The 22749-nt window shown below is 44.5% G+C and overlaps 1 protein-coding gene across 4 annotated transcripts in view; it reads left to right on the plus strand.

Annotated features, from left to right (window-relative positions):
• Nucleotides 1–22749, plus strand: part of LOC108923924 (myosin phosphatase Rho interacting protein) — a 99456-nt gene that overhangs the window by 1720 nt on the left and 74987 nt on the right. For all 4 annotated transcript variants that reach the window (XM_018734971.2, XM_018734970.2, XM_018734972.2 and 1 more), the window contains exons 2-3: nucleotides 3172–3249; nucleotides 8020–8085. In XM_018734971.2, the coding sequence (XP_018590487.2) occupies nucleotides 3172–3249; nucleotides 8020–8085 (144 nt within the window). The remainder of the gene's footprint in view (nucleotides 1–3171; nucleotides 3250–8019; nucleotides 8086–22749) is intronic.

The raw sequence follows: 22749 nt of genomic DNA on the forward strand, positions 1-22749 counted from the left end.
ATATTTCATGTCCACTTATCACACTTTCGCAGCCGCGTTAAGGTTCCCCCCCCCCCCCCCCTTTTTTTGAGTACTTATGCGGACGCTGGCAATCTGACAAGGAGCACTTCAATGAAAACGACCTTCAACTTTGACCTAGTGGGACAAAAAAAGGCCAAGAAGTCAAGAAACGCATATAATTGTCTTGTTTTGAGAAATGGTTTGGTTTTCCTTTTGAACGTCGAGATAAACTTGGCTAACATGCTGGGTTTGGAGTGAACCTTAACTGGCTTGTTGGTTTCGCTGTGGAAGCCACGCACGGTGTGTGTGCAGTTCACGGGTGAGTGGCGGAACAGCTGAAGGCCTGGGCTGGGAACACAAGTTTTCCAGTTTACTTAGTTTGACCCCGGAACTCTGTTTACTAGGATACCTACAGAACCTTGCGTGTTCCCACACCCCTTCAGGAGCGCTGCGCTCGTCCGCTTCAGGTCATCCGCTTGACCTTCTCAAAAAGGGTCCGAAAGCTAAAGCCCGCGAGTTTAATCTGGCCCCCCTGCGTGTTGGAACAAGTGCTCAGACTCAGTGTTCCTCAAAACTGCTGAATCCCTTTCATCATTCACAAAGGGTCCCAAAATGCGTCCTTTTCCTCTGGAGGTTCTGACACTCTAAAATCAGTCTTTCGCAACCTGCTACTTTTTTCTTTCTCTTTCCTGTGTTGTATGTCAGTTTATACAGTATTGTAAATATAACTGATGGAATATGTGCACAATGAAAGAAAGGTGTTCTTTAATAAAACTGTGGTTGAATGTAAGCCTTATTTGTTGAAGTGCACTTTTGTTTACTGAGTTGGATGGTGCTTCTGAGAAAAGCGGTTGCCAAATGCATAAATGTAAATTGAGGTGCTTTTACACCATTCTTTTCAAGGACATTCTCCTCCTCCCCCCATGTAATACCCCTTGTCCTAACTGTAGTAAAATAGCTGTTCAAGGAAGGCCTAATGCCAGTGTAATGGTAGCTGATATGTTACTGATATTACCTGACATAAATGGATGCCTTTTCATCTGTACAAAAAATTCAGTGGTCATCCTTACCTGTTATTTATATTTAACTGAAACTTCTTCAGAACAACTTAAAATGTTCAGCTACTTGGTTATTTACTCACTTATATAGCTGGGCAATTCTACTGGAGCAATGTATGGTAAGTACCTTGCTCAAGGGTACTAGAGTTGGAGCTGGGATTTAAACCTGTGGCCCAAAGCTCTAACCAGTATGCTACCAGCTTTTTTTTTTTTTTTTTTTTTTTTAAAAACCTTTGTATAACTGACCTCAACATTCAAGGTGACTTTCAGTATTAAACAGTGATTTAGTCATTGATATAGCAGGGTATTTTTTACAGTATCAATTTAGTGTAAAGACCTTGATTAAGGGTACTACAGCAGGACATTCATGCTGCAAGGAAACAGCCTTGAACAGTACAGCACCTCTGAACTTTTAATCCCATCAGCATTTTTAATAGGAGTGCATTAAACTGGAGTTATTTATTTATTGGACTGTAGACCCACATGTGGTAAAAGCAGCTGCTTATACTAATTAAGGTAATGCATACTCCACAGCTATTCTGTCTAAATGTTTAAAACTTTTGTGTGTCTTGTCTCTAAAATATGTGTCTGTGGGTTGAAAGACTTTGTAAAAGTAGGAGAAATGCTGTTCGTTAGCCAGGCTGCCACTTATTTCTGGCATCAGCATGTCCTCTCCTGACAGATGATTCTCCTGCAGAAGGTGGGAGGCTAGAAAATGCAGCTCAGCATCTCTTTGTGTATCAGCTGTGTGCAGATTCAATACCGGAATAATTACATCCCGGACTTCTTAGCCTTGTGGTGGCAGTGCTGAAATGTCAGGAATAAAAGCTTATACGAGAAAGTATACTAACAGAATGTTGTATTTTATTAAATTCCTCTCTGTAGGTTCCAGTTATGTTTCTATATTTATGTGATCTTTTTAAAATGTTGCTCTTGGTTTGCCCATGTCCTTTACCTAATTGGGACCTTGTCTCTGGTCTCTTCTGATGTCAGGTGGAGTTAGGATCTAATGCCGCCAGGGTTCGGCTCTTCATTTGGTTTAATTAGTAGAGATGCATGTGGGTTCACTTAGAGATGCTTTCAAGGTCTTTAATTAAATAGGAGTGGTAAACCTTTTAAATCTCCACCAACATATACAGCCATTTTTTTTTCCCGTGATTAGAAAGATTGGTTTCTAAACACTGGATTTTAAAGTGAGTTGTCTGCCTTCACATAATGCCTTGGATTCCCTTAATTTTGCAGCCCCCCTCCCCCCATTCCCATTAGTTATTACATTTTTGTGCACTGTAGGTCATACATAATGTCAGATTGGGGGTTGTTAAATAAACATGAGCACAAATTACTGTAACAAATGGAGGAAAACAGTGACCCAGATCTGTCTTCCATCTCCTTCAAACTTCAGGTACAAGATGGTGCGTGATGTAGGCATAAGGAAACATTTTTCCTTTTCGGGGGCCTTTGCCACTGCTATTTGGGAGCAGGCTGTAGAAGACTTTCTGACCTCTAGTATTGGCTGACCTGGTTAGCGGTCAGGTTGTTCAGTCTCCTCTGTAGGCTTGATCCCCAGGTTCTGAAATGTCCCCGATGTTTCCTTGATTTCTCTTGTAATGCTCTCATCTCCATGAGTTGTAGTGCCTTGATATGCACACTTGTCCTTTCCTTGTATCAAAGTGCCCTACTGCATAATTAGGAGGAAATAGGAATTTTTCATAGAGCTGTTTGGTACCTTTTGGTACATTGTATACTGCTTTACACATGTGAAATTAAAGATTTTGGCAGTAACAATACTTGTTCAGATATCCCAAATATATATGGATGATCTTCATCTCTGTTAAGTCCAAGTGCAAGAAAATAAAGGTAATGACTATCTCAGAGGGACCTTAGAACCAGGAGCATTCAGATCAACACTTCTGGGCTTATAGCAAGAATTTTGTCATGATTGTTTTGGTGCTTTCTTTGAGTTGGCAGACATGTGTGGCTTTAAATGTATTAGTCTGTGGCATGTAGCTTTTTCCAAAGGGTTCAGGTGACATTGCTTGTCCTTTTTCTGTAATTGCATGATATTGGAAGTTTGGATTACTTTTATGACAGGATATTTATTTTTTTATTCTAGGCAAAACCAATATATGGAGGATGGTTGCTTCTGGCTCCAGAGGGGACAAACTTTGACAATCCTTTGCACAGATCTCGGGTAAGAGATGATTTCTCACTTACTCTGTCTAAAGAGCTTGTCCTAAGGCAAGATTCAGAGGGTTCTAAATGCATTTTTGATTGTAACAAGTCCTTGAGTTGAGATGTGCATTGCTTTGAAGAAATATTTATTCATTTAGCAGATGCTTTTTTCCAAAACAATGCACATCTCAAAAAACAATTCAGAGACTTTTCAGAGAAAGAAGACATCTTGGAGAGAAATGCAATGAGTGCATTACATCAACAGAAGACTGGGGGGAAAAAGAAATCTCATACAGTTCAGTAGCAGGCCACTATTGACAAATCAATTTAATCTTGTGTACATTTCAATCTGAGCTCTGTGTTGTTAAAAAAAATAACTGCAGTCTTGTGCTTAAAAATGGACATTTGTCAATTTGTGGTTTTAATTTTTTTTTTTTAAGTTTTGTTAATTTTTAGTGAGCTTTAACTTCATTAGTGAAGCAATGCACTTTTTAATCATATGTGCTTTGTTATATACTATCGAAAGTGAACCTAGTGCTGTCGGCATATACTGTGTTTTGGTGTTATTTTGGTGGGGGACCACACTGCATTTGGATTTTAATCTTCTTACTAGTGTGTAATGAATCAGTGTTTTAATCCATTCCTTTGGGTGGCAGTTTGGAACTGTGGATTAATGGTTTCTGAATCAGTGATACATTTTCAGTTGTTCATCCTTCTTAAAACTTTAATTAGGCTATAGCACAGTGGAATTTTTGCTAAGCTGGCTACTCAAACACTCTTTGGTTACTTGGACCCCCCAAATGTATTTGTTCTTACTACTACATCAAAAACACAAGGAAAAAATTGTTTTCATTCCTGGTTATTACAATTAATGGTTACTATGGCAGATGTTCCAAACATATGTAATCTAAACTTCAGTTTATATTGTGAGCATAAACAATGTTTTAAGATTTCCTTAAAGATTCCCCCCCCCCCCCCCCCCCCCCCCCCCCCGCGGCTCCTCCTCGTAGTTTGTGGCCATTTCCTGAAAGCAAAGCATATATGTTTTGAAAGCTTTTAAGCCTCCTTACAGATTTAACGTTGGAGATAATTGCGATATATTGTCCGGTCTGTGTTTGGCTCATCCCCCTGGGAGCACGGGGGGCCTCCTACTGTGCATGAGAGTCCTCCTACATGCTGGATGTGTCGTTTAGTGCATCCTGGAGGAGGCAGGAGGATTGCAAAATGGCAGTCTCCCCACAGTGGTGCTTCCTGCCAGCCGTCCTAATGTCTCCCATATGGAGTAAATGTGGTTGGAGGAGAGAACCTGGAGACCAGAGTTGCCCATTAGGCCATGGGGTGCAGCTCGCACGCAGCCTGCAGTGGGCAAACAGCTACTTTTGTGCTGAGTTGCTTTGCATGCAGCACTTTCGGAAGCTAGAAAAGCTTGTCAATCTTATTTGGCCCATTCGCTGTACAGAATCCAGGTCTCCTCCCACCTGCTGTTAAAGATTCATTCAAACTATAATTGCTTTATCATCCTGCCCCCAGGAGCCCTATCTGAATGTGTAATTGCCTCCCAGTTTGACTATATGAAGTTTCCACGTGCTTCTGGCTGTGCTGCCGAGTCCTTTTGGTGTCTCCATTCAGAGCCCCCTGTGACTTCTGGAGCACAAAGCGCTCGCTCATCTTTTATTGATGGTGCTCTGCAAACTGTGGCTGGAAACCTGACACCTATGCATAACACTGCGTTAAAGCACTAATAGATGGTGATTGATAGGAACGTCATCCAGAGATCCTCATGAAAATTTTTAGTTATTGATATGAGAATTTTCATACCCTTTCTTACATGTAAGATGTAATGGTTCTCCTGGGATAAGAACTTGTTACAGTTGTGCAATTCAAAGTTCAGTTATTGCCCTTGGTTATGATGCCAAAGGCTGCTGTTTTATTTTTCTTTTTGTTTGATCTGTCAAAACAGCCAGCCAAACCAAACCCCCCATCTAACATCCTTTTCTTACAAGTGGTATCATAACTGGAATATCCCAGTGCCCTCAATGAGGCCTTGCTATTTCCCATAGACCTGTGTGTCTGCGGCGGCTTCCTTCACTTTGCACGCAGTGATGATGTATGTGCTGTTTCTTACTGTGTGTGGTCTGTCAACGTGTTGCTGAAGACTGCCAGTTTGTGGGTTAGAAGTGCTCTATTGATGTTTGATTGTTTAGCACGTTGTCTAGTGGCAACGTTAGGATGCCACGGGAAAGCCAGTTGTAAACTAAATTAAGTAGTGCAGGTTTACGGTTCTGGAGACAGGATGGATAAACGTGGGGTTGTACAGGATTCACGTGGCAGAAGATCAGTTTGTAGTTTTTCTTTCATGGTTCTTAATGTTAGAAACACCAGCCGTTTGCTCAGTTAATATGTTCTCTGTTTACAACTTAGTTTTTTTTTTTAAAATATATATGTGCACAAAAACAAAAAGCAACAGTACAGACTCAGAATAGAGCAGCAGAGCCAACACACTGCTGACAAATTTCATTAAAAGGCTCAGCAATCCATCCACCCATCCCCCCCCTTCTTTTTTTGGTTGTCCCCAGGACAGGTGTATTTCATTTTACCTTTCCCATCACACTGCGTAATTGCTCATGACATAGGTGTTTACTCCCCTGTTTATTGTCTTACAGTTCTGACCTTTTTTTGTTTGGAATGGTTGTAACTTAAGTAGCTGTGAAAGATATATTTTAGATACGAAAGCCACCGTTATATCAACATTATTTACCCTTATTTCATAGAATAAATATTTATTTGCCTGGTGTTGAAGACCTTGCGCTTAAAAGTTGAATAAGCAGAAATAAGTGTATTGAAAAGTAAAACTGTTTCACTCTTAGCCCATTCCTGCTTACTTTTGGGGGAAATGACAAAACTGTTTTCACAAAGGTCACTCTTTCTTTTTTGCTCATGCTAGTTTGGCTTTAACTTAACTTGCGGGGTCTGCTAACCCATGTTATGCATCCAAGGCTCTGGTTATGCTTCCCAGGCACTCTAATTGGTGCTAAGAAGATCACTGGCCCTTGCATGTGGCCCACTTTGGTATGGCAGCCTTACCCTGTTTGTGTCTGTGTGGCGGGGACGTGCTCTTGTTCCCACACCCAGAGCAGGGCAGCTGGTGGGAGTCTGAATGTAACCCCAGGCCGGGGGGGAACGGGTTCGCCAGGGGGCCTTCCTGGTACATGGGCTCCTGGTTCACTTGGAACTATGGCCTGGCAGTTGAGGTCAGCCTCAAGCAAGGGCCCTCCCACCTTTTATACCCTCAAAACCAAGCATAGAGGACACAGAGTGGCTGGGGCATATGGTCATAGTTCAGAGTACTTCCTTTCTCTCTGAATGCACAGAATGTTTTTTGTTGCATTTAATTTTCTAACACGAGGGGAAAATTAGACCTGTTGAGTTTCATTAAATGTCAAAGAAGTTAAGTGTTAAGTTGCTCCTTTAGTATTTTACTCTCTTTAGCAATTGGAAGAAGTGTCTGCTGCACCAAACAGGTAAGTTTTAATGTTTCCCTCTGGAAATAAATTTTCAGTCCTGAACTTGCAGTACTTTGTCCAGAATTTTAAATTGGGCTTCAGTATTTAACATATTACACTGGTATGAGTACCTGTTACAAGAAAGCCAATGAAAAACCACTGCAATGGTTTATGCGAATATATACTTTTTTAAAAATGCAGTGGTCTTTTTATACTATACAACAGCTATCTGTCTGCTGTGGGTCATTTTACTTCCATATATATTCTTTGGGATCTTGTAAACTTTTTCTTTGCATCATAAACATCTGTGAGCCAAAGCATTAAAGGGTGAACCCTGACTCGTCCTATTTTTAATACTCGTCTTCCACAACCCTGCATTGCAGTGGCTATTGATGAGAAAAGTATAACATCAGAAAAACAATTTTTGTTAGCATTATCACAGTCGTGCATAAAAGCAGCCTTTTTTGTTTATTAATTTTAGGTGATACATTTTCATTCTGGGAACTGCCCCCCTCCCCCATAAGAATTTAATTCAGCCCACAGAATTTTGTGGAGTTTCACGAAATGACCTAATCCAATTATGTGAGGAATAGTTGTACATATAAAGTGAAATGATGCGCATGTGCACTGTCTGAGCACGTGCGTGTGTTTGCAGAGAAAAAGCCAAAAAGAGGGTTTAGGGGTGTGATGAGGGCTGGTGCCCCCCTGGGTGTCATACCTCTTTCAATGGGATTACAGAGAAATCCAAGATTTAACAGCAGGAGTTGCTTAATACAATGTAGTGCATGTGTCTGCTGCCTTTTCAGAGCTGTTCAGGATAACTCCAGCACTGGAGTGGTGTGCTCTTTTCAGTTTCTTTTTGCAATAGTTCTGGTTGTTTTGAGTGTCATATGGCAGTGTTCCTTCTAAGCTGCGCACTTGTGTGCGGGTGCTCACAGATCATTAACCGCATGCACTTGGCAAAACATCAAGGGCATGTGTATCTGTTTTCCAGTTATCAAAAATTCTATGTAGCAGTCAGTGAAAACTGCCTAATGGATGCCTGCTCCTATCAGGCCTGTATGCTCTTTGTCTCCTTGTCTTGCTATTCTCCTGATTTGTTTCTTTTAGTACACATTTCAGCGATGGCTGAAAATGTCACACAATATTAGTTTATTGTGCATACAGACTCTTACAAATTAGTGGGAATGTTGCTACCTGAGCACTGGGTACTACATGGAGGTGTCACTGACCATGAGTTGGGTTTGTAGTCCATCATTGACCATCCTTTCTCATTTTTTTTGCAGAAATGGCAGAGAAGGTTCTTCATCCTGTACGAACATGGGTTGCTACGCTACGCCCTGGATGAAATGGTAGGTCAAAACATCCTACTCAAGTTGTGCTTGCAATTCTGTGGCCTGTTTTTCTGTTTCTTACCCAGATGCAGATGGAGCAAGGAATGTAACTTATTCTGATCATGTTAGTCAGTTGATATGTTCCTAAATACCAGTAAATGTCCCACAGCCAAGATGTTTGGAATGCAGAAGGAATGTGTTTCTGCTGCAATTATGCACTTGTCATATTCAGTTATTTTCCTTCATTCCAATGAGAATCTGCTGCTTGTTGGGCATTTTTTGTGGTGTTCAATGAGTGTTTAAAAGGTACCTTGTGGTGCAACTGTCAAACGTTCACTTAGAATTGATTTCACATGGGTTGAAAAACAAAGCAGCTTACGCACATTCCCGTAATTTCCCTCTTCATAGCATAAGAATGTTTGTGTTTGCTGCATTCCAGCGTTTTGTGACACATGGTATGCAGCATGTCTAGCATGGCCAAAGGTGCTATGTCCTTTATTGACGATGGAGACAACAGTATCTGGAAACTGCATCACATGGTGTAAATGTGTGTGTGTTCCGGAAAAAAGGTGGCCAAAGGAATGAGGTATTGCGGTATGTCCAAACTACTGCCCAGGCTGCCACGCCCGTGCCATAAGTTGCACGGGCAATGAACTTGAAAAACTTCTCTGTGGTTCAGAAAAATTGTGGAGAGCAGTTGTTTTCCTCAGTGGTGATGTTTGTTTTGGCATATGCAGCTTGTAACCCGCGTGTGTCGGCCAGCATGCAGTACGTTGTGATGAGGTCAGGTCAAGTTTAAAGCTGCACATTCTTTTTAGAATACATTTTCTGTGTACCTCACATAATCAGTTGTCCAGATTTAGCTGCCTTTTTATTGATCATTGGCCTACATACTTCTTATGTAATCATTGGAACATAAAGCACAAAACATGACATTCTTTGTATGAACAGTGAGCTGTTGCATAAGAGGTGAAAAATGCGTAGGATGTCGTGCTTTTCTTGAGTGAATTTTTCTTTTTTTCCCTTCCCGTCTCTCCCTTCTGTTCTCCATGCTGCTCGTTGAGTGGTGATGAGTGTCCTTATGTAAGAGAAACTGACAGATGAGATGGCACAGAATGCGGGCGTGAAAAGTAGCGTGGGAGGGGATGTTGGCTCGAGGTGGTAACCTGGCCTCTGCAAACCTTGTGATCCCTAGCATGTCTCTTCAGAGCATAAATGTGGGAATGTTCTCTCAGATTCTTAATGGCTTTATGAACCCCTACCGAATGTGTGAAACTTCCAACTTGCAGAGTTGAACTAGCTGTTGAGCTATGTGGTTAACATGACTGTGTGTGTTTTTCATGGGCAGAGATAAATTGCTGTCCAAATAAAGGCACTTAATCTGTAGACTCCCCCCGGTTTCCTTGAGTGCTGGGTTGGCCAGCTGGCGGTGTCGACAGTTTCTTCATGTTTCTCTTGGACTGGGCAGAGCCCTTCTGCAGCCTTGAGCTGGAGGTGGTATGTACTTCCCTCATGGATGACACGCTGTGCATCTTTGCTGTCCTCCTCGTGGTTGAGGAGTTGTGCTGCATGCTGACACTAATGTAAGGCCCACAAAGAGACCGGTAAAAGGCACCGGTTCCTCCTACCAGGTTGCCATGTGTTACAGCAGATTCCACGCACTATGCCAAGGCTGTAAAAATACGTCTGGCTCCATTTTCTTCCATTTGCCTGTGTTAGTTCTTCGTACACATTTTCTTCCAGCAGTTGCTTCTTGCTACTTTCTTTCTTCTGAACATTAGTGGTTTTATGAGCAGCGAAACTTTCTCTACCCGAGGTTCAGTAACTCTTTTGTTGCAGCGTCAGTGCTGACCTTGACATGTAACTCGGCAAATATCAGGTGTGTCTGTGTTGGCCTTCTGTATTAACAAGCAGATTTACTCTCAGAGCTGACTAATCGCATATCCAAAAGACTTCTAAAAAAGGGTTAGAGTGTGGTACTGGGTGTGTGTGTGTGTGTGTGTGTGTGTGTGTGTGAGAGAACATTCTTAACTGGGATAGTTCTTAACTCTGTGGTATGAAGGAGCTAAAGGCAGTTCAAGCTCATGTTAGCAATGCCCCTGTTTTCATGGAGGCCAACATACTTATTTATAGTGTTCGAGTTGTCTGATAAACAGGACTTGATCAATTTATCTAGAATCTGGACACCTCTCGAGTCTCCACGCCAGTTCCGCAACACCCCGACCATCTTCCTCCGCTTCCGGGGCTGGGTCGCGGGGGCAGCAGTCCGAGCAGAGTCCTCCAGACTTCCCTCTCCCCTCACACCTCCTCCAGTTCCTCTGGGGAAACCCCAAGGCGTTCCCAGGCCAGCCGGGAGACATAGTCTCTCCAACGTGTCCTGGGTCTGCCCCGAGGCCTCCTCCCAGTGGGACAAGCCCGGAACACCTCCCCAGGGAGGCGTCCAGGAGGCATCCGGAACAGATGCCCGAGCCACCTCAATTGGCTCCTCTCGATGCGGAGGAGTAGCGGCTCTACTCCGAGCTCCTCCCGGGTGACTGAGCTCCTCACCCTATCCCTAAGGGTGCGCCCAGCCACTCTGCGGAGGAAACTCGTTTCTGGCGCTTGTATCCGCGATCTCATTCTTTCGGTCATGATCCAGAGTTCATGACTATAGGTGAGGGTAGGGACGTAGATCGACCGGTAAATTGAGAGCTTCGCCTTACGACTCAGCTCCCTCTTCACCACAACAGACCGGTACAATGACCGCATTACTGCGGACGCCGCACCGATCCATCCGTCAACCTGCCGCTGCATTTTTCCCTCACTCGTGAACAAGACCCCGAGATACTTAAACTCCTCCGCTTGAGGGAGCAACTCCCCCCTAACCCGGAGGGGGCAATCCACCTTTTTCCGACTGAGAACCATGGCCTCGGATTTGGAGGTGCTGATTCTCATCCCCGCCGCTTTGCACTCGGCTGCAAACCTCCCCAGTGCACGCCGCAAGTCTTGACCTGATGAAGCCAACAGGACCACATTGTCCGCAAAAAGCAGAGACGAGATCTCGCGGCCACCAAAACACACCCTCCGTTCCCTGGCTGCGCCTAGAAATTCTGTCCATAAAGATAATGAACAGAATCGGTGACAAAGGGCAGCCCTGGCGGAGTCCAACATGCACCGGGAACAGGTCTGACTTACTGCCGGCAACGCGAACCAAGCTCCTGCTCCGGTCATACAGGGAACGAACAGCCCGTAGCAGCGAGCCCCGAACCCCATAATCCCGAGGTACCTCCCACAGGATGCCACGAGGGACACGGTCGAATGCCTTCTCCAGGTCCACAAAACACATATGGACTGGTTGGGCAAACTCCCACGAACCCTCCAGCACCCTAGTCAGGGTATAGAGCTGGTCCACTGTTCCAGGGCGAAAACCGCATTGCTCCTCCTGAATCCGAGGTTCGACTATCGGTCGGATTCTCCTTTCCAGTACCCTGGCATAGACTTTCCCAGGGAGGCTAAGGAGTGTGATCCCCCTGTAGTTGGAACACAATCTCCGGTCCCCCTTCTTAAAAGAGGGACCACCACCCCGGTCTGCCAGTCCAGAGGCACCATTTCCGAACTCCACGCGATGCTGCAGAGGCGTGTCAGCCAAGACAGCCCCACAACATCCAGAGACTTGAGAAACTCGGGGCGGATCTCATCCACTCCCAGAGCCTTGCCACCGAGGAGTTTTTTTGACTACCTCAGCAACTTCAGCCAGGGTAATGGACGAGTCCCCCTCCGAGTCCCCAGCCTCAGCTTCCTCTACGGAAGGCGTGTCGGAGGGATTCAGGAGATCCTCAAAGTACTCCTTCCACCGCCCGAGGACATCCTCAGCTGAGGTCAGCAGCGCACCACTTCCACTGTAAACAGTGTTTGTGGAACACCGCTTCCCCCCTCTGAGTCGCCGGACGGTTTGCCAGAATCTCTTTGAGGCCGACCGAAAGTCTTCCTCCATGGCCTCACCGAACTCCTCCCAAGCCCGAGTTTTTGCCGCGGCGACTGCCAGAGCCGCGCTCCGTTTGGCCCGTCGGTACCTGTCAGCTGCTTCAGGAGTCCCATGAGCCAGCCAGGCCCAATAGAACTCCTTCTTCAGCTTGACGGCATCCCTTACCTCCGGTGTCCACCACAGTGTTCGGGGATTGCCGCCGCGACAGGCGCCGGAGACCTTATGGCCGCAGCTCCGAACCGCTGCCCCGACAATGGAGGCGTGGAACATAGTCCATTCAGACTCAATGTCCTCCACCTCCCTCGGGACCTGGTTGAAGCTCTGTCGGAGGTGGGAGTTGAAGACCTCTCTGACAGGGGCCTCCGCCAAACGTTCCCAACAGACCCTCACTATGCGTTTGGGCCTGCAAGGTCTGTCCAGCTTTTTCCCCTGCCATCGAAACCAACTCACCACCAGGTGGTGATCAGTTGACAGCTCAGCCCCTCTCTTCACCCGAGTGTCCAAGACATATGGCCGAAGATCAGAAGAAACGACTACAAAGTCGATCGACCTCCGACCTAGGGTGTCCTGGTGCCAAGTGCACTGATGGACACCCTTATGCATGAACATGGTGTTTGTTATGGACAAACCGTGACTAGCACAGAAATCCAATAACAACTCACCACTCGGGTTCAGATCAGGGAGGCCGTTCCTCCAGGTATCACTGTCGCTACCCACGTGGGCATTAAAGTCCCCCAGTAGAACGACAGAGTCCCCAGTGGGAGCGCTTTCCAGCACGCCCCCCAGGGACTCTAAAAAGGCCGGGTACTCTACACTGCCGCTAGGCGCATAAGCACAAACGACAGTGAGAGACCGTTCCCTGACCCGAAGGCGCAGGGAGATGACCCTCTCATTCACCGGGGTAGACTCCAACACATGGCGGCTAAACTGGGGGGCTATTAATTAGCCCACACCCTCCCGCCGCTTCTCACCCTGGGCAACGCCAGAATAGTGGAGAGTCCACCCTTGGTCGAGAAGAGTGGTTCCAGAACCCAAGCTGTGAGTGGAAGTGAGCCCAACTATGTCTAGACGGTATCTCTCAACTTCCTGCACCAGCTCAGGCTCCTTCCCCGCCACTGAGGTGACATTCCAAGTCCCAAAAGCCAGAGTTGGCGCCCGAGGTTTGGGTCGGCCGGGCACTCGGCCCCGACCACCGCCCAAATCACAACGCACCGACCCCTTACGGTCTCTCCGGCAGATGGTGAGCCCACCGAAGAGCGGCTCCACGTCATGGCTTCGGGCTGAGCCCGGCCAGGCCCCGTGGGCATAGACCTGGCCACCAGGCCTGGCTCCAGGGTGGGGCCCCGGTGACCCCATACCGGGCGGGGTAAACGAAAGCCTTGATTTTATTTGATTAACACCCCGACCACCTCATTATAACTCAGTTGAGCGAGCCGACCTGTAATATGAAAGTAACAGCGCAAGTGGAAAACGCAGCAGGAGCACCACCTATCAGGACCACCCGCTACGACCTCCGACCCCATTCCTGCCCATAAATACACCCTTGTCAAACACTCCTTTCCACATCTAACCTTTACAAGATGTCGCAGCTCCCTGACAATGCTTCCAACAGGAGAAGCGAAACGTTGGAACCAATGTCCCACACAGCGCGGTTTAATCGAGAAGTACAAAACTCCCAGTCAGGACTTGGTCGATTTAAAAGTTATTTTCAAAAACATCACTGTGTATTCAAATTAATGGAGTTACCTAGGGGTGACAAGTGGTATGATGGTTAGTCATTGTTTTTTTAGCTGAAGGGCAAATCCCACCTTCTGCTGTATTATCCTTGAGAAAAGGGACTTAGCTGTAACTGATACAGTGAAAAACACCTTTTTGTATGAATGAGTAAATAGAAGTAGCTTGTTGTTTTTGTTATTAGCTGAATAATGTTTAATGCAATTGCCATTTTGAGTATGCTTTTGAGAAATGCAGTTTCTGTAGAGATGGAGCAGATGAGGATGATCTGTTTTAAGGCCAAAGATCTTTGGGATGGACAAAAGATTTAGATATGTGTTGTACAGTTTATTATTCTTTGATTTACAGAGTCAACAGGACCATGAAAGAGGTACAGAAACACCAAAGAAATGTCTCAGTATTTTACAGGAGTTGAAGATACTCATTTTTAAAACACTGATGAAAACTCTGGTGAACAGCCTTGAAAGGACTGCCTGTTGTACCTTTTTCATAGGAGGCAGATAAGTTGTTTTATTGGTAGTTTTGACATGTTTTGTTGTGATGAAAACTGACTTATTGAACAACTTTTCTCACAGGATATGAAAAACCACTGAATTAACTACCCTTTCTTGTGACAAGACATTTTTTTTCCGTAGCCCTCCCCTAAATTGTGGAAATCTGTCACCCTTTGCCTGATTTTTATTTTTTCTTTCTTTTGTTTTTTCTCCTGTGGTTTCGTAAGGTCTGCTAACAATGCAAACAGCAGAAGTCTTGCTGCTGGTTTTTATCTGGACCCCTAGACAGCAGAATTTTCTATAGGATATTGGTAGTAAAAAATAAATACTGTTTTTTGGTATTAAATTTGATACTTTCTTTGTAAAAAGGGAAAAAACACTTAAAGGGTCTGCTTTTATGTTATGGTTCTTAACGTATACTGTATAAATGAATACTTTCCCTTTAAAGCAGCTTGTCATGTCAGGAATTGTAAATGATGTGACTTCATATGTCACTGGATTTATTTCTGTTGCAGTAGGTTGTGTGTAACTTTAAACATTTTCCATATAATATAAGCTCATCACAAACTTCTGGATTGTGGGTGTTGATTGCCCCCCCCCCCCCGCACAGTTTCCCTGCCAGAGGATGGTTACTCCATTGCAGTACACTGACGGAGTGAGCGGCAGTAAGTATAAACATGATCTCACTGGCTGCTGAGTCAGCATGTTGTGATCAGGGTGGAAGAAAGGACGGGAAAAGAGCGCTGGGTAAAAGGGGAATGACCGAGGCATTGCATTGTAATGGACCCACTGGGCTCAGAACTTACGTGACTGAATGCTGTGTGAAGGAGCTTTGCGGCAAGCACTCTCCATGCTGGGAAAGGTTTTTGGCACTGTTTGGTTTGGGTGAAGAGCCTGCTGTGGGAGTCATCCTTTTACAGTGCTGCCAGAGGAAGCGGATTCCTCTTTTCACCCATCCCACACACTCACCCAGGGGACAATGCTGTACTCTGTAGGAGGTGTTGGTTTCATTTTGGTGTCCCGTGACTACGTCATTATGGAGTATTATAAATGTCACCATGCATTCCAGTTGTCTCTTTGAGGGATCAGGGAGAGGAAGAGAATGAGGTGGCAGGCTTCACACAGCCAGGGTGTAGTTTATCTGTTACACTTGGCTGGATGCATGCAGTTTTTTTATTTATTCCCCCCATTTAGCAGCAGCAGTTTGAGTTCACTGAACTGGAGAGAGAACCTGACCTCAGCAGTCTAGTGCGCACACATGTACTGGAGTCGTTGACTCCAGGGGCTGCTGGATCCTGGCACAGATCTGGAGTATGTAGAGGAGCATTGAAGCTGGGATCTCTGCAGGCAACGGCTCCCTCTGACACTGGTCAGTTGGGTTGTCCAGAGAAGTCGGGAACATTGCTGGGGTCACGGGTCATCCAGACCAATGCTATTCACTCATGCTGATTTGAAGCTCAGTTGACAGATATTGTGACTGATTCATTTAGCTGACACTTTTCTTTAAAGTAGTTTAGTTTTACTGAAACCAGGCGGCCGGAGAGGGAAGGGTGGCGCGTAGTGTCGTGGCCCCTTGCAACAGGCTCAGAAACTGGCTAGTTTTAATCTACATGTAATTATTTACCATTCATATATCTGGGAAACTTTTACTGGAGCAATTCAGGGTAAGTACCTTGATCAAAGGTACTACAGCAGGAGGTGGGATTCGAACCTGGTTTCTTTTCAACTACTCTGCTAGCCCTGAAAAGGGATACCAGTGATCCTAGTGCTATAAAGAGGGCGATACACAGTCTCTACCTCTGGGTTGAGCACGGAATCCTTCGTAGCTTTAATCTTTGTTCAGGGATCATATTTATGGGAGCAGGTATTTGTGAGTAAATGAATGTAGGCTCTTCAGCAAAGACTGCACTCTTGGGTTATTAATTATCACGTTTGCAGGCTCATTGGAGGAAGTGTGTGTCGCAGGTTCTGATAATAAGATTGCTTTCGCCCAATAACCAGTGTTACTTTGTTATTGCTAGCTATATATATTATATATATGGTTATTGTTGTTTTGGATTCCCCTTCAGTCTCTTGGAAGTGGGTCACTGACACCGAGCCGCCTTTGATGGCACTAGTTCACCTCTGAGATGTTTGAGATCAGCGAAAATTAATTGTGGGGATAAAACGTATGCCTTATTCTACAAAATAATCATGCAGGTACCATAAATATGCTGTATATGGAAAACTGTGAGAGAAGGATTCTAAACTAGCTACTGTCTGTCATGGACAATGACTCCACCCCCTGCTTCCCTCCCTGGACAAACGGAGAAGCATATTCAGGAGCGGACTTGTCCTGTTGTGTATCACCTGAAGTAATTTCTTCCAGAAACCAATAGGCTCCATGACAAGTCCTCATGCTGCTGGGGGTGCTCCAGAGCCGTCATTACTATTGCTTTTCCGGACTCACTTCATCCATCTCTCAAGCTCATGTATGGTGTAACTGTTCATGCACCGTAACGTTATGATCATGCCCAGATAAGCCTATACACAGCTGCTACTCTTTTACTGTATGTAAGTGTTTGCGTACCTTTGTCAGAAGGTGATCAGGATTAGTCTGTCTGAAGTTTTATGCACCTACTTGTGTGATGACCATTGGTGCATAAAGTGGAAACAAACTAGGTTTACTTACAGTTGCAGACATGATTCTTTTTTCCTAATGTAATGCACAAATTGTATTTTCTGAGATGTATGTTGCTTTGGAGAAAAGTCTAAATCAATACATGTAAATGCTTCATTTGTGCTCATTAACATGTATAAATGTAACATAACTGTTATTCTAGTGTCTTCTGACACGTTGTTGAACTCAAGCTGATGTTGCCTTGTGCAATTTCCTTCACAACAGTGAAGCACCTCCCTGTCTAGCTCTGTCATTTCAGGGAGTGGTTATTAAAAAAGTAAAATGCTATGATTTGCAGAAATGTTTCTGCTCCTCCTTAACACAAAACAAGAGACAAGGCCCTGTTAAGAGTGAAATGATTGTAATGGTTGCATCTCAAATGGAAAATGGCTTATCTATAGAGGATCAAAACAGTTGCCGTGGTATTTGGGAGCAGATAGTGTATGTTCTGGAAAGCAGATGTTGGAGGTTGCCTGATGTGGAGGTTCTGCGTGTCCTCAGGTGAATTAATACCATGTTGATTTGTCTGTTACTCAGTTATCCTTTGATTGTCTCCCCTCTGTAATGTGTTCCATCTGCATGCCGTGGAGTGCTAGTTCAGTGTGTCCCAAGTGTGAGTGAGTGGGCACTCATACCATGTGAGAGGAGCCAGAAAGGCTGGTTCTGGCATGCGTTCTCCCCCTCTCCTGTACATGGGTTCGACATGTACCCTAACTCCCAGCACATGGTCTGGAACAACCAGCCACAAGTGGAAGTGGGATTTGCTGCCATATGGAAAAGAGGTGGGAGGAGGGTGTGAAAGCAGGAATCAGGGAGTTTTTTTAATGGGAAAGTTGGGGGTGGTGGGACATCTTTCATTACTTTGTGGTTCTGTCTGCATTTTTCAGCATTTTCAGGATTTTCCCTTGACTGCCCATGTAAGGTCAGAGATGGACCTAAATCAGTGATTACTTTTTTTTTGGCACTTCTCCTTTATTTACAATACATTAGTTTGTTGTTCACCTTGATGCACCCACACAAGTGCTTTTAACTGTGGGTACAAGAAGAGTAGAGAATGTGACTTAAATTGATTTGCTGTAATTTTAAGTGGCTCCAATGGAGCAGATCTAATTTTATTCATTGGGTTAATGGGAATATAAATGCAGCACATTCTCCATCCCTCAAGGAATTTTCTTCACTGACTCACATACAGCATTTGGCTGAATGTTCTCTCCCTGGTGTTGCTGAGTGAGTCAGACTGTCTCTGTGGCCTCCGATAGGGATAGCAGGGAACGATGGCACTTAATGGATTATGTAAACGTCTGAGATGTTGACCTTTGTGGTACAGAGACTTTGGTTTGGCCAAGAGAGTCAGTATGGTTTGCACATCCGAAAGAACACACCAACCAGAACACACACATCTGCAACAAAAGTCGACATTTGACTTGTGCTTTTCAAATGTCAAATTTTGTTGCCGATGTGTGTGTTCGGGTTAGTGTGTTCTTTCGGACTTCTGTGTTCTGTCCTAGGCTGGCAGCAAAGTGGAGTAAAAGCACTCCTCGGGGCGATGTGTGTAATTAGAGGGGAGCAGTGGGTCTCTGCCAGGGTGTATCTGTGATAGCAACACACATCTACATATTAAGCACAGCTTCACACGTGTGTAATTATAGGCCCAAACTGGGTGGAGGGGGCTGTCAAATGCAGAACTCTGCAGAGATCCTTGTTTTTCTCTCCACTACAATCAGTGTGTGTGAAATGACAGTCTTGGAAATGGGGCTGTGGCAGAGCCAGTGGGAGGACACTTGTGAGTTGACATGAGGATGCAAGTGTCTTGATAAACATGGCTTTATTAAGAGGGCAACTGCATAGTGCAGTTCCTCTTCCTGCTGCCTTACTGATGCTTGAAGGATAACTCATGAGTGACAGTGTGCCACATTGAAATTTGGGTCCAAGGCTGCAGTGGAGGCATCTTCCTTCCTCTATTTCAGATGTGAGCCCATTATGCTGAGCTGATGCTTTCCTCATGCCTGCACACAGAGTGATGTTCTATGCACTGTTTTAGAGCATTAAATCTGTTGAGTGGGTTATCTGCATCTGATGGGAAGCCTCTACTCATGCCATCTTCATGTGCTGTTTTACAGAATTGCTGTTCCCAGGGACAATGATGTGTATAAATGTGTTTTTTTTTTTTTTTTTTTTTTTTTCTTTTTTTCTTCTCAAACAACTGGGGTAACAGGTTGCTGTTGACATGACTAAGATGGTTGCTAGTTCTGTTAGCGAATGGAGGACAGAATATTTGGAACAATGTATGTCCATAATGAACAATGGGCGATAGAAATTCTTAAGCAGTCAGTAGCATGATGGATGGGTGGTACACTGAGTCCTGATGTTATGAACACTTGAGTTTCACATTTTCAAACATAAAAACACTTCCCAGTTTATTCATAATTGTATTTTGACTTGTCTTTTCAAACATGTATTGCAAAGGTAAAATTGCTTGTATTTTCCCAATGGCAGTGCAGATGCACCAGCAGGAGTGTGGGACAGCATTCTTTCAACTTCTATCAATTTTAACAAAATGATAAAAGTTGCCGATGTTTGTGGAATAAACCAACATTCAGAATGAAGTATGAATTTGTGCAGGTGATGCTTTTTTTTTTTTTTTTTTTTTAATTTTGTACATGTAGTTACTGACTTGTCAGTGGAGATTGGGAACTTAATACTGCTGTATATATGATATAAAATGATTGGGTTGTATGAACAGTTTCAATTATCGTGGCCTCCAGGAGGAGGAAAGTGGAAAAGTTCTGTTTAACTGGGACACGCCACATCTAAGGTATGTTCTGTTGAGCAAAATGTCACGGAATAGTTTTGCCTCAGATTGAATTAAATATTGGCATGAACTTTGTCAGATTTGGCTCAGTCCACATCAGAAGTCCAAGAGCAGTAGACTGGTCAAAGATGAGAAGGTACCATCGTTTTCCGCCCCTCTTTACAGATGCTGATTCTGCCCCTGCTTTTAATGGAAGCATATGGACGGCTTGCAGGAAGTGGTGCCGTTTGGTAGAACGTGTTTGCTGGCTTGTGGAGATGAAATGCTCTTACAGGGTGGTTGGATGCCCTTCAGGGCGTACTTTGCAGGAGCTGTTGTGCATGTGTGGGAGGAGGTTTGATATATTAAATAGTGGAGAGAATAGTCTATCTCACTTTTACAACATTTGGTTCTAAAACATTTGGTAGGCAATACATGTAATAACAGTGTTGCCTTTTGGTAAACTTTAAGATGTGTATACAGTATATTTTTGCTCATGAAAAATTCTCTACCAAGTTGTGAATGTGGCAGTGAGGAGCTCGATGTCCTTGGCTAATCTTAGAATAGTCCAGATGAAGGGTACGCTGATGCTGTGAGCGTACACAGTTGTCACAGGTCAGAGTTGAACTCTGTTCAGTTGTTGATGAGTGTGTCTGCAGCTGTGATGAATTGAACAGTCCGCAGGGCATAGAGGCTCCTTTGTTCAGATCCTGCTGAATGAGGAAGAGCTTCAATGTAGGAGCTAGCTGTGACTTTTTTTGACTCTTGCTTATCTGTTGCTGCTATAACAGTGAAGGTGCCAGTTTTTGTGGGTAGTTTGTGTCTTGTTACCAAGGAGCACCTTTTGTTTGCTCAGTGACTTTTCTCAAATGTTTGATCATGGGCTGTGGTGTGAGAAGGGTTTTTTAAAACAAAAGTATTTTTCATTTGCATTCCATTCTCAGCACCATTGTGATGCCTTTGCACATTTTTGCACCACTTCTTACTTTAGAACACCTCATTGATTCATGAACCAGGTTGAGCTGTGGAACTAGCCTTGTCCAGAAGTTACCAGCTAAAATCACAGGTGGGAGCCTTAGGTCTCTCCTCACCATGTCCCTCAAGAATGATTGGGAAGAGAGCTGTGGAAAGTTGATGTTTTTTGAGTTTCCAAAACTATCTGTGTTTAGATACAAGCCGTAGTTGCCTTCCTTAGGAAAGGTGACCCAGACAAGACTAGAAAAGAATGGCCACATTGAAGCACTTGTGACATTTGAAGGACTCCAAAAGCCCAACATGAAGGTGACTGGACCTTGATACTGAATTCACAGTTCTGTTACTTCACATCTTCAGTGCCTCCAGGAAGTGGTTGCCATATTCCATGTGCCTTCCGGGGCCTGTAGTCATCTTGTCTTACCTGTTTTGTCCTGGTGCTTCTTGTCTTTCACCTGTGGGGATGTCATAGCAGCTGCCTTTTGGTGCAGTCACTGCAGAGGTATGCTTACCAGAACAGGAGATTTTGAAAGCAGTACCCATTTGTGTTCTGGACCTGGGGAGAGCTGCAATGCAGAGTTGGAGGGCATCTTCCACAGCAACTTTCTGCTCAGCTCTGCAGAAAGCTGGCTGGCTACGGCATCTGACTGGTCTGAATATCCGCGGATGGCCCGCCGAGCATTTGGAAGGGCTGTGCTGCTGGCAGTAAGGCTGCAGCAGACTATTTTCATCGGGACACGGGTGGGAGCCAGTACACTTCCAGGCCCGTTCTTCTGTTTATTACGTGAACTAAATTGTCGCATGTTTTCTACCAGGCTTCTGTTTGTTAGAAAGAATGGTGTCGGAGGTTTTGTGTGATTTCCTTTCCTATGAAGTCCTACACTACTGTTTTTTTTTAAAAGCCTTATTTGCCAAAAGCAAAATCTAAACCTGCACAGTTTCTTTTTTTTAAATATTGTTTCAGATGTCATTTCATGCAAGGATATTATGCCAAAACAGATCACCACATCAACAGTGGTCTTCAGCAGGGTTTGGTGGTGGTCTCAAAGTTCCAAAACTGCTGTGTGATGTAGCAGTTACAGCTGTTGCTTTGCACCTGGGGTCAGTTTTGAGTCCTTGTTCCTTCTGTAGTACCTTCAAGGTACTTCCCCTGAAAAAATTATCCAGCTGTATGAATGAATGAATAATTTTAAGTCATCGGTGACATTAATAAATATATCTTGATGCCACTCATCTTTGCAGGTTAATTACAATAAATTCAGTTCCAGCTACTGAGAAAGTTTAAGATTCAGCATGGTTGAAAGACCTCATCACCTTTCCTTTCAAGAGGTTTAATTACTGGTGACTGTTTTTAGTTTCAGCTGTTGTTTGACTGTCAGACGTGCTATCAGTGTCTGAGCAAAGCAGCGAGGCTTGCCACCCATCCCCCTCATCGGCAAGACGAGGGGCTGCGGATATGGGATCAAGTTCCATTTTAATAGGCTACAAATTTTATGAGTGAGTGTGAAGAGATTGGGGAATAAGAGCCTTGACCAGTGCTTTGTTTCCAGAAAATATCTAACAGGGAGAGTGTGTTAGCTGTGGGTAATGTTTCTGTCTCCTGAGCTGCAGCAACTGGCCTTCAGAGGGCTGTGTTCTGTGTGAATTTTTTTTCTCCCTCTTCCTTATTCCATGTCACCTCAGTTTTGCTCCTCTTTCTTAAATCCTTCATGACTGAGAATTCAGCAGTTAAAGCCTCAGGTCTGCACCCCCCCAACAACCCCCAGGTGTCAGGCTGATATTGGGTTTCTCACACTTGGATGTGTGCACTAATGCAGTGTTTGACATAGAGGAGGGAAAGGTCTGAATTGGGTGTGAGGTGTCCACTCCACATGTGATGACCTGTGGATGACCTAATGAGGTTTCCTGAATAGTGGGCAAAGTGCAATGGCAGCTTCTCACTGACCCATGGGTAACCTGGTTAAATATGAACTGCTTGTCACTGACTTTCCTACTTCGGGACTGACTCAGTATAACAGCAAACCTTGCTTCATGGAGGTTTCTTTTTTTTTTTTTCTTTCAATTGAAT

This window comes from Scleropages formosus, chromosome 20, assembly GCF_900964775.1.
Source record: "Scleropages formosus chromosome 20, fSclFor1.1, whole genome shotgun sequence".
Lineage (NCBI taxonomy): Eukaryota > Metazoa > Chordata > Actinopteri > Osteoglossiformes > Osteoglossidae > Scleropages > Scleropages formosus.